The 13,068-nt window shown below is 36.3% G+C and overlaps 1 protein-coding gene across 10 annotated transcripts in view; it reads right to left on the reverse strand.

Annotated features, from left to right (window-relative positions):
- Positions 1–13,068, reverse strand: part of PAN3 (poly(A) specific ribonuclease subunit PAN3) — a 123,233-nt gene that overhangs the window by 60,287 nt on the left and 49,878 nt on the right. For 9 of the 10 annotated variants that reach the window (XR_003513798.1, XR_003513797.1, XM_027557510.1 and 6 more), the window contains one exon: positions 398–545. The exons of the other annotated variant lie outside the window; for it this stretch is intronic. Coding sequence is in view for 7 of the 9 variants with exons in the window: in XM_027557510.1 (XP_027413311.1) it covers positions 398–545 (148 nt within the window). In the remaining 2 variants the exon portion in view is untranslated. The remainder of the gene's footprint in view (positions 1–397; positions 546–13,068) is intronic. 10 annotated transcript variants of the gene reach the window in all.

Genomic DNA, 13,068 nt, shown 5'->3' on the forward strand with positions numbered 1-13,068 from the left:
TCTAGAAATTTATTTCAAAAGCAGGACCTTGTAGCACATCAATATTCAAGTTTTGATGCTCTTATTCAAGTTTCTGAGTGAAACAGCATTAGCATGCTAATAAAAAACAAGGAAATATTATGATCTGGATATTTTTTCCTCAGTAACCATTTTCTCCTTTAAATTTTGTCCTTTTAAACACAAAGTTATATTTCACTTTTATTCATTAAATTTAAATTCTGCTTTAAAATTTTTAACTACACACTTGGTCTATGGTACCAAAACCTAGAACATAAAACTCATAATGTGCTCAGATATGAACCGCTGAAGAATACAATTTCAGGTCTGGTAAACTAACAGCAAATGGTGCTTAGAGATTTGCTACCTGGGACTCACTGGAAACAGGTATTCAACTTACCTGGTGCTAATCCAGCAGCAGCAGGAGTCCCCATGGACGGGTGAGAGAACACTTGAGAGAAGGCAGACGCGTGTGACTGGGACGTGTTACTCAGCCTGGAGGTTGATCCTCCTTTGGGAATAAACTCACTTGCAGTAGGATTTGGTGTCTATTTGAAAATCAAATATAGTAAGTTAACACATTTTAAGCCCAAAAAAGACTGAATTTACTAGGTATTATTCCACAGTACTCTATTTACCAAGTAAAATATTTTACTGAAAGGATTTACAGTGCTTTTTAGTTTCCACATTTTGGAGTGGGATAATTAAATTTCTGGAAGAAAAATTTTCCATCAAATTTGAAGGTTTTAATCATTTCACTTGGGGAATTTAACTTTGAAACAAGAAAATCTGCCTTTACTGTCAAATATACATCATTATCCAACCATCCTAATACTATATTTTAGAGAACTGGGAAGTTAAAACTACCTCAAAACTGAGCAAAAAGTTTCAAATTTAATATCTTTAAACCACTTCTACCAGGATAAAGGTCAAAACTGCCTTTATTCCAAAATTAATCACCTCCTCCTTTATAAGCACTTAAGACATCTCCCCAATAATATGGTGCCACTATTTAAATAACAGTAAAGATGAGAAAAACACTTAAATGTAAGGCAAACGTGAGAGGAATCAAGATATAAGAAAAATATAATAGAGTCCCCAATGTCTGCAAGGTATGGCATGTAACTTCTGCTTTATTAAAAATATTTTACAATGAGATTACATGAGAAAACCTTCCTCCCAGTTGTACGAAGGCACATTTTACCTAGTTAAGTGGCATGGTGCCTTTGGCATTAAGAACTACTAGCACATTATGAAACTGTAACTCAAATCCATAAATGGACTATATTTCACCCATCTGAAACAAATGAATATCCTAAATATTTTTCAGAAATAGTGATCCACATGTTTAAGTATAATGAAGATTCAATGACCATCGACATTGATATTTGAATTCAACTTCCAAAAGGGTTAACCAAAGAGATAATTTAATATGTTCATACTTCAGCCCACATTTTCAGTATGTATGTGTACACACATACACACACATATATACAAACTAAATTTAAAATACACTGAACCACAATGAAAAAAATTAATCACTTAAAGTATTTCAGAACTGATCATTAGAATGGAAAAACACATTTCCATAGAAGGCATAAAATAAAAAGATGGACTAATCACTGTACAATCCAAGGACAACTTCCTTATTTGAAATGAATGACATTTAAAATTGCCAAGTTAGAGTTCAAAATACGAGATTTGGAAAACAGCAAGTCTACAGGCTAATAACTCCATTGTAAACTCTAAAGCAAATGATATTTTACTAGTTATGTTCCAGCAAAAATTAAATACAAAGTGACAAAGTACAGAAAAAATGCTAATTTTTTATTAAAATATACTAGACAGAACCGGACACGACTGAAGCAACTTAGCAGCAGCAGCAGATAAACAGAGAACTTCTTTTACTGCCATATCTAAAATGTGAAATTCTGAAGAAAAAAAAGAATCCGAGCTAAATCAAAATATATTTTCCAAAGGAAAAAAAAGTTCTCTCCTGTCAGTTATGTCTATTTTAAAATCTTCCAAATGCTCAAGTTTTCAAAAACACTGGCATCTTCTTTAAAAGTGTGGCCAATGAGCCCATGCATTTTATTGACGTAGTAATCCCTAGATATAAATGGTTATCAACAGGATCACTTCAGAGCTAAACCAGTGTGCACCAGTGAGTGCTAAAACTATTTTAGAAGAAGAAAGTCAAAAAAAATCAATCAGGTCACTTGGTTACAAGAGCTCAGAATGCCTAGGAGAGATGAGGACTTCAGGATTACAAGACTACTAGGAAACAGTAAATTTAGACAAAGAAATTTAAAGCTAATCTAATCCTGACACACAGAGATTATCTAGTTTCCATTTCATTTATACCTTACATTTACCATGAACAGGAGACTAATTACAAAGCTGAGTTTCTCTAAATCAAATCTATTTTAAATTCATCTTAAAGAGTATTTTTAAGGGATCCTATAAAGGAGAAAAAGGAGGGGAGTCTGTTTTACTTTCTCCAAATAAATTATATATAAAATGTCATTATAACAAATTATAGAGGGCCTTCAAATGTATTACAATAGAGATTATTAAAATTAACTATGAAAATTTATACTAAACTATAACTTTCAGGGATTCAACAACCAAAGATCCAAAAAACTCACCTGCAGTGAATTTTACTTTTTAGTAAAAAGAAGGACCTAAAGACCTCCCTCCTTTTTTCCCTGATTTAAGATGGCGAGGCCTTTATTTCTCTTGGGTAGGTAGTTTGCAAGTTTATTTCAGATGAGTTTATTTGAGATGTGAGAAAAGGCTAAAGGATTTAAATGGCAGAAAAAAGAATTACACAGTATATAACACACACACACACAAAAACAAAATCTAGGAATAAGAGAGCAGACTACTATTATTAACAGATAATACAAAGTCCTCTAGCCAGATGAGAGAACTATCAAAAATACTTAATGAGAAATTACTGTAGAAAGGAGAATACTTTTTCATGATAAAATTAGTTAAAATAATAAGTGCAATAAAAAGATGTATTCTTAAAACCACTTTAATATAACTGGTTTATAACAGAAATAAGTTTTATAAAATAACAAAATAGCATAGGCACACACCTTTAACACATTAAAAAGAATATTTTTTTAGAGCTAAAGCAAAACTGGTAACTAAAACTAGTATCTTGTTAAAATGTAATCTCTGTTAACCAGAAAATAAGCAATTTATTTCAGCTTTAGGAAGTGAAGGTTATGTAAAAGAAGACTCAAGGATTTGGGTTATATAAATTTGTCTAACTTCAACAACACTAAAGAGAATGGAATAAATGAGAAGCGTAATAGTAGGGGAAAAATCAAGGTTTTATTATTCCTGCCTGATGATTTAGACAAGCCTGTCATAACTCTCCAAACGTGCTCCTATTATATTAAACTTGTGGGTTTTCTAACATACATATATTTCCATTCATAATTTATAATTTCTATTCATATTTTAAATCCTAATTTTCATTCATATCTTACACAGCTCTAAGTGTACATTTGAGGGGGGAAAAAAATCAATGTTTATATAAGTCAAATAGCAAACATTCGTGCAGTAAGAATTTATCAATAGAGTTTTGGGTTCTCACACACTTAAATTCACACTGCAACTCTCACACCCAAAACAACCAAGTGCATTTAGTGAGTTCTTCAAACTGGGACCACCCCCAACATCTGGATATGACCCCTGCCTATACTCTTCAGACAGAAGTATACGAAGAGGCCTGACCTCTAGCTTGAAAAGCAATGTTGCAGTTATTAGCATTATATATATTTTAAATGAAATAATAATGCTTCAATTCACAGATCCCAACCAAAATGATAGAATATGTCCTATTTTACAAATGATGGATAAAGTTATTTTTGTTTTTTAACAAATGAAGCAATTCTTTTTTTAATTTGGCTGTACCAGGCAGGTCCTAGTTGTGGAATGTGAACTCTGGGTTGCAGCATGCGAACCCTAGGGTGTGGCATACAAACTCTTGGTTGCAGCATGTGGGATCTAGTTCCCTGACCAGAGATTAACCCAGGCCCCCTGCATTGGGAGCTCAGAATCTTAACCACTGGACCACCAGGGAAGTCCCACAAATGAAGTAATTTTTTGATGATGTTTCTAGTTTATAACTTTATGCTTTCCTACTATCATATTATTTCATGGAAACTGTTCCTTTTAAAGTATAATTCAGTATTTAATAGTCTGTTGCACTCCACTACAAACAAGAGTACTTACCAAGAACACAATAAATTAGTCCCATGAACTAAGAGACTAATTTAATAAATAGTGAAACAATAAAAAGTTCAGCCATTAATTTTTTTTATTAGAATGACAGGAAGAGGTTTATACTGAATAAAAACACAACATAAAATATTACTTAATATTTCACTGCAAACCTACCAAAAGATCTGTTGAATAAAGAAAGTTGTCTTAAGGTGATGTGATGAATGATTGAGAAATCACCACTATTTCTGAATACTGGTCAGGCTTTTTAAAAACACAATAAACTCATAAAACTGTAAAATGCCTTCCACAATGCTGCTCCTTGTAATGAACTCCATTTGCTTTACCACTTATTGGCTTCACAAGCTCCTCTCAGTAATCTTTCTACTCTCCGAATGAAATATAAATGAACTGGTAAAAGTTTCTCAACAGCTTTATTTAAATATAATGGACAGAGGATAAATCACACATATTTCAGGGTAAACTCTGTTAACTCTTGACATCGGTGGACCACCGTTACCCAAATCAAGGAGGACTGCATCCATCACGCCCAAAAAAGCTCCCGTATGTCTGTATGAAACCCATCCCTCCTGTTCCTCTCTGCTCCGCTGCTCTCAACTCCAGGCAACCTCTGATAAGCTTTTTGTCACTAAAGACTAGTCTGGATGTTCTAGAATTTAGTATGAATGAATCTTACATATGTACATATGTACTCAGTTTTTACTACCTTCTTTCACTTCACATCATTAAGATTCATCCTTTCTATGCTTTCTTTGGATTTAATTTGTTCTTCTCTTTCCAGTTTCTTAAGCTGAGATCACTCTTTCGAGAACCTTTCCAACACAGGCATTTAGTGCTATAAATTTCCCTCCCATTGCCGCTTCAGTGACACCCACACCAGTTGGCATGTTTTTATTTTCATTCAATTCAAAACACTTTAAAATTTCCCTTCCTAATTCTTCTTTGACACATGTCAAAGAAGTGTGTTATTCAGTCTCTGGATACTTGAAGATTCTCCAAAGATCTGTTGGTGGTGGTGGTAGTTTAGTCACTAAATACTATCTAACTCTTGGGACCCCATGGACGGTAGGCCACCAGGCTCCTCTGTCCATGACATTCTCCAGGCAAGAATACTGGAGTGGGTTGCCATTTCCTTCTTCAGGGGATCTTCCCGACCCAGGAAATGAACCCAGGTCTCCTGCATTGCAGGCAGATTCTTTCCCAACTGAGCTATAAGGAAAGCCCCCAAAGATCTGTAACTGGCTTCTAATTTAATTCTACTGTGGTCAGAGAATACATTAGCATGACCTGAACCCTTTTAAATTTACTGAGATTTGTTCCAATTGGTTGTTCTATCTTGGTCAGTATTCTGTGGTCACTTGAAAAGAATATTCATTATGCTGTTGCTGGACAGAGCGTCCTACAAATAAACTGATAAGAGTTGTTAAGGTCTCCCATCTTCTTACTGATTTTCTTTCTCTTCCATTATTGACAGAGAACTGAAGCCTCTACCATTATGTATTACAGATTTGACAGTACAAATATGTAACCTACCACTGCCTATCTTAGTCCGCTAGGCCCACAACAGAACAGCACACACTGAGCGGCCTGAACAACAGAAACTTATCTTCTCACAGTTCTAGAAAACCAGAGTCCAAGATGAAGGAGCCAAGAGGGTCAGTTTCTCCTGAGGTCACTCTCCTTGGTTTTCAGAAAGCCATCCTTTCACAGTGTCCTCACTGAGACAAGTGTTTCCTGTGTGTGTGAAAGCCTGGTATTTCTGCATCTACTTACAAGAACACCAATCATACTAGATTGCGGCCCATCCCTACAACCACATTTAACCTTACTTAAATCTTTAAAAGCCCATTTCCAAATACTGTCACATTAAGGGAACTTAAAAAAAAAAAAAACAGTGAGGGCTTAAACATGAGAATTTGGGGAAGACGTGATTCGGTACATAACAACTACTTAATACTTTTGAGTTTTAAACTACTTCAGATATAGTATAACATGGTAACAATATTAAACTTCCATTTCTCCGCTCCCAGACTCTGCTATAATCATCATATATTTTACTTCTACATATACCATAAACCCTACAGTACACTATTACCATTTTTGCTTTCAATGGTCAATTATCTTTCAAAGAAACTTACAGAATAAGGGGGAAGTTCCTTACGTTTACTTATGTAGTTACTATTTCCAGTTTTCTTCATTTCTTTGTACAGATCCAGATTGCTCAGAGTATTTTCTTCCTTCTATCTGAAGTACTGGGTTGGAGAATAAAGTCATTTGAGATGTCCCATAAAAGGAAAAACTGAATGAACTTTTTGGCCAACCCAATACTTTAACGTCTATTAAAGTACACATCTATTGCTGATGAATCTTTTCAAGTCTTGCATGTTTAAAAAGGTACTTATTTTGCTTTTTAAGAAATTGTAATTTTGAAGTAATTCCATCTTTCCCCAAAGATATCATCCTACATAACCAGAGTATATTTTCAAAATCATAAAATTAACAACATGTAACTGTGGAAAGTGTAACTAAGCTGCACATTTTATTCAAAATTTCACATCTTTAAATGCACTCATGGGATTGCATTCTCATATTTTTCCCAGGAATAGAATTCTAAGTTGACATTTTTTTATCTTCCTGTATTTTAATTGCTCCACTGTCTTATGGCTCACATTGTTTCCAACAGGAAATATGCTGTTATTTATATCTTTCTTCCTAAAAAGTGAGTATCTTTTCCCCGCTGGCTGCTCATATGGTGTGCCTTAGTGCAGGGTGCACTTTCCCCTGTCTCCCCTGTTTGTTTTGTGCCTGTGTTCACTGAGCTCATGGATCCGTAGGCTTACCATTTTCATCCAATTTGGATGATATCTGTCCTTTTTTTTGGCCCACTATTTCTCAAAGTATCTTTTCTGTGTGCCCTATGCTGCTTCAGGGAGTAAAACAGTGTGTCAGCTTCATGTTCTCCCATGGCTCATTTTTTCTCTGTTTTTTGGACAGTTTCTAGCACTATGTCTTTCAGTTCACTAATCTTTTTTTATACAATATCCAATCTGTCACTGCTGCTGCTGCTAAGTCAACTTCAGTCATGTCCTACTCTGTGTGACCCCATAGACGGCAGCCCACCAGGCACCCCGTCCCTGGGATTCTCCAGGCAAGAACACTGGAGTGGCTTGCCATTGCCTTCTCCAAGGCATGAAAGTGAAAGTGAAGTCGCCCAGTCGTGTCCGACTCTTAGCGACCCCATGGACTGCAGCCTACCAGGCTCCTCCATCCATGGGATTTTCCAGGCAAGAGTACTGGAGTGGGGTGCCACTGCCTTCTCCGAATCTGTCACTAATTACATCAAATACATTTTTCATTTCAGACACTGTAGTTTTAAATTTTAGAAGTATGATTTTAATTTTTTAAAATGTTTTTCATGTCTGTACTAACATGTTTAATCTTTTCCCCAGTTTCCTGAACACATGAAATATAGTTATAAACTATTTATGTATTATGATTTTGATTTCTCAAATTTTGTTGTGCTTTCTACTAAACAGATAAATTATTTCACAACCATCCTTTTGATAATGGCAGGTATCTTTGAAGCATCAAGTCATAGAGTCTATTCTACATCCTAAATATTTCTCAAATTCAACTACAGCCCCCCATGTCACTGTCAGTACCCCAGTCTAGGCCACCATCATTCCAATGAACCAACTTGACTCCAGTCTTACTCAATTCCAATTCATTTTCTACTTTTAGCCAGGATAAAAGAAGTATAGAAAAGCAGAAAAAGAAAAGAAGAAGAGGGGGAAAAGGAAGGAAAAATGGGAAGAAAGAGAAGGAACGGTTTTATTAATAACTTAACTGCTGAAATCCAATCAGGCTGATCAGATAAAGTCTCCACAATCTTTGACTGAATTAAATCATTAAAAGAGAAACTGAGCTAAAATGCTGATATTAATCTCAGCCATATCTACTTTTCTCAAAAACCTATGAAACTCCAGGAGATAGTGAAGGACAGGGAAGCCTGGCATACTGCAGTCCATAGGGTCAGAAAGAGTCGGACACAACTTGGTAACTGAACATCGTCATGATTCCAATCGCCCATCTTTACTATTCTTCCCTCCTTAGCGTGACAAAGGGGCCCAGGTGGAACTAATTCAAAAGATTAAAGCCTAAGGTAGAAGAGAGTGTATGTGTGTGTTGCAGGACACAGAAAAATGAATTAGGTGGAAAGGTAGAAGAGGGGATACTGATAAAGAGAGCAAAAGGCAAAAATAGGCAAGAATTTTGCCTTGATAAAATTATCTAAAAGGTATAAAAAGATGAGACCTATAGACATAAAGAGAAGCACTATTCAGAGTTATTTTTACCTGTCTTCAGTGTTCATAAATAACACAGAAGAAAGAGGAACAGGGTGAGACAGAAAGGAGAAGTCAATGGCTAACCAGAACCTCCATGTTCACATTTCTACAAGTTTTTTTTTTTTTTTGCCTTAATGGGTTATTTCTCCATATTTCAAGCATATCCAAATATGGTCAATTTAAAATTTATCAAAATAAACTCAACTTCTGGGTGATTCAGAAACTGATCTATTTAAGAGCCAAGTTGCATCTTTAAAGTTAGAAGTTAACATATAACACTACTACTATTGTGAAAAATAGTCTAGAGTCACAATTTACAAATTTCCTGAAGCAAACTGGGCCTTCTGATAAAAGACCTCAATAGAGGACATATGATCTTCTAAATAAGTCAGATTCAAATTGGTGGGGACAGTGAAGGACAGTTGGTTACTAGTGCCTCCAAGAGATTCATGCCATTCTTCTTTTAAGTATAAGTTCTCCTACTAATAATTTGACTATCTTAAGGGGAAAGTTGGTAAAGAATCTGCCTGCAATTCAGGAGACCTGGGTTAGATTCCTGGGTTGGGAAGATCCTCTGGAGAAAGAAACGGCAACCCACTCCAGTATTCCTGACTGGAGAATTCCATGGACAGAGAAGCCTGGCAGACTACAGTCCATGGGGTTGCAAAGAGTAAGACACGACTTAGCGACTAAACCACCACCACCACCACCAAGGGGAAAGTAGCAGGTGTATGTCAGAACCTCAACTAGTAATAAGCCTTATGTATGAGGCAGTTAAATTAAAAAATTTCCATGAATCAGCTTACAGTCATTCTCCCTATATAAGAGTGTGAAACTACAGGCACATAGATTTCCAAAGGGGCTCACTAGTTCATCTTTCACAACCTCTGTCAGAAATGGTTAACACTGTTCTTGAGAATAGTTTGATACTATGAATCAAAATAAAACACAAACAGGAAAAAAAATCACACAAGCAGAAAAGATTCCAGTTAGCACATTTTTAAAAATGATTTTTAAAAAGGGGTGGGGGGAGGTATAACTAAAATATCTCTCAAAAAAGATCTAATTATGTACATTATGATACATACAGATTATGGTACCCATGTGTGCAGCCATTAGAAGTCATGGGAAATGATACATTTTTATTTACCATGAAAAGAAGCCCATACCACTATTGAGAAAAGATAAAATAAAATTAGGCTACAATACAGCAATTATGCTAAGTTGCTGTTTGTAACATGGTATGCATATGCCTAAAAGAAAGGGCGGGGGAGGGAGCAGGAAGGGAGGATGTTTCTATGTGCATGGGCACAGGTGTGTAAAAGGATTCTAACAATACATGCTCACTAAAATAACAAAAGAGACTGTATCTCTAGGTGGTGAGGAAACTTGGGACATTTTTGTTTCCTCCTTTGTACCTCTCTGTAGTATCTGAAGTTTTTTCAATAAGCATATATAATTTTTACAAAAACGTTTTAAGAAAGCTTAAGAGTTATAAATTATGAAGCCACATATACCATTTCCTTTTCTTTACGTATCATCATCTCTGAATCTTCAGAATTCACAGAGAATATGCAATATTCAAATTGAGACCAGGAGAACCAATGGATATAAAAAAGCAAAATCTTCATCCGGAGGACAGAAGGCATTTAAAGACAAAAATGAATGAAACGTTCCTCTTCCATTAAGTCATTTACTCGTCAAAGTTCTCCAATGACAGTAATCATTAACCACCATAGAGGCATTCTCAATATTCTATACCTAGTTAATTCTTAATACTACTCTTCCTATTTGTCAATTATCTCAATAAAGTTGGAAAAAAATAGCATTCTCCCTAAAAGAGCCAAAAATGTCCACTTAGGTCAGTTAATGAATAGTCCAGAAGAGAGTGAGATCATCGCCACATTCCATGGAGGCAGTAATTACTCTACACAGCTATAACCATCTTGTGCACTTACGTACATCTTCTATCCAGGACTAGGTAAAAGGAAAATCTGTCACATTTCATAGAAAGATTTACTTAGAGGCATTCTCTCTAACCAAGAATCCTGCCATATTTAATAACAAAATTTAACATATATTAAGACTTTTCAAAGATTTTTCCATAATAGTATTTTATGTCATGAAACTATATATTTATCTCACCAGATAATCTTTAATTCAGGTTAATTTATTCAGTTAGCCGAATAATAAAAAACACTCGACACTGTGCTGGGCACTGTACGAGGCACTGTAGAGAACAAAATACCTGAAACACAGGCTCTATGTTCTAGAAGTTCACAGGCTGGCATTCCACAGGTACAGAATGTACCAGAACCCAACATTCACAAGAGGTCAGAACATCCACGTATCTAAAAAGATGGTAAGTACCTACACAATGCCATTCACTGCTAGCCTGTAAGTTATACATACACTAATGACCACGATGTGAAGTGCTATGGAAAAGAGCACAAATGCTTCATGCTGTCTAATTAGGTCCTAAGACCATACGTTTGAATCGAATCCTAAAAGACAAGTTTGCTGAGTCAAGACAGATAGAGGGCACTCACAGCAAGCAGAGAGCATGTTCGAAGGCAGAGGTAGGAAGCGCATGCTTCTCTCCATGGCACCGCAACCAGTTCAGGAGGTCTGCAGGGGTGACCTACCTTTCTGAGAGATTCTGATCGGACAAGAAACAAGACCAGATAGTCACCCAGGTAGTGCTTTGAAAGAAAAGAAATCGGGAATCAGGAATCAGGAAACCAGGTAAGAGATTACAACAGTAACAGTCCAGGTAACAGGTGAAAGTGAGCCTAAACTGTACCGTGCCAACACTAACAGGGAAGAGAATGTCAAGGCAGCACAATCAACAGACCTTAGTGACCAAAGAGTGGGAGCTATGAAGACAGAAGAATCAAGGAGAGCTCACAAATTAGACAACTGGGTGAAATCAACAATCAAGACAGAGCAGACAGTGTGTACACGTGTGTGAGTGCAAGAACAGGTGTGAAGTAAAAGATTAAAAAGTATTCAATTTAGACTCAGTGACTGTTCAGTGTTACGCCATAGAGATGAGGATGTTCAGAAGCAGCTAATATTCACAGTAAGTGCGGAGGACTGAGAGGATACACACACACACAAGTCAGGTGTGACGGAGGCACTGGAGATCGCCATGTGCAGAGAAAGGAAGAGGGTTAAGAAAAAAAAGACAGAGCCAGGGAGAGCTCCTGAGGGCATGGCAAAGGACACGAGGTCCCTGGAAGACACTAATAAAGGATAGTTTCAGAGTGGAGACAACGACAGTTGCAAAGAAAGAGAATGAATGACAATGTCAGATGTGACAGAGGTCAAGTAAGTGCTGTGACTTCTGGTCACTATATACACTTACCAAAAAAGAGTCTCAACAGTGATAAAAGGGAAAGATAAAACACTGAGAATTAAGGGATGAATGCCAGGTGAAAAAGTAACAGCAGTAAGTAGGAAGCAGCTCTCAAACTCTATCACACAGTTTCCCAAACGTACTGACAACAGAATATCTCCTCATGTAGAATTCCTTGGTCCTGGAAGACCAAGCTAGGAAGAAATCAATGTCAAGAAATCACTGTCCAAAACTGAAGAGGGATAAATAATGAAATAAACTGCTAAGGGGGCTAAAGACAGGTTCTGAAGGAGACAGTCAAGGAACACTTCTTTCTCTACAACAGAAGGAAAAATTGTAAGAAAGGGTATAAGTGAAAGTGTTTTCCACAGGTAGAAAGCCAACATACGAAGCAATTCACTCTCAATGACCTCTTTTTTCCCTTCTCTGAAGAACACAAGTCATTTATTCAAAAGTGATAGAGAGGATGAATGGGTGTGAGGTGAATGATAAAGGTTTAGAATAGCAGCTGAAGAGAAGAAGAGGAAAAAAGAAGAGGATCTGAGATGGGCTGTGGGTCAGAAAGCAGAACATATACTGTCATGTCATTTCAGCTATCTCACAGTTCTATAACTTTTCAAAGTCCTGAGGAATCCTGATTAGATAGACTGAAGCCTCACTCATAAATCTCAATCCACTCCATCTAAAGCCCAAAGAATCCCATTTCCTGGGCATGAGACTAGAAATCTCCTGAAATAACACCAAACTCAGTAACTAAAGATTGAAGCACATGCAGTAAGTTACCAAACCTCCCTGGGTTGTAAAAGCATCAGTAACAAGCAACTAGAGTTCACAGCAGAACTTGAAGGCCAAGAGATTTTAATGTAAGCATTCTTACAAACTAAACACAAGAAATAAATACCATTCAATCCGACCACAAGGGAAAAAACACCATCAAAAGAGACACTGACAAGTATGAATCTACTAATATACCCAACAGTCCCACAGTTTTCATTCATTTCCATCACTTCAGGGGTAAGGCTAAAATAACAATAATATTAATAATTTTTGATTCATAACCCCACTATTTCCAAAAGTCAAAGACAAAATGAGTATGACTTTATGTAA

Source organism: Bos indicus x Bos taurus, chromosome 12 (assembly GCF_003369695.1).
Source record: "Bos indicus x Bos taurus breed Angus x Brahman F1 hybrid chromosome 12, Bos_hybrid_MaternalHap_v2.0, whole genome shotgun sequence".
Classification (NCBI taxonomy): Eukaryota; Metazoa; Chordata; class Mammalia; order Artiodactyla; family Bovidae; genus Bos; species Bos indicus x Bos taurus.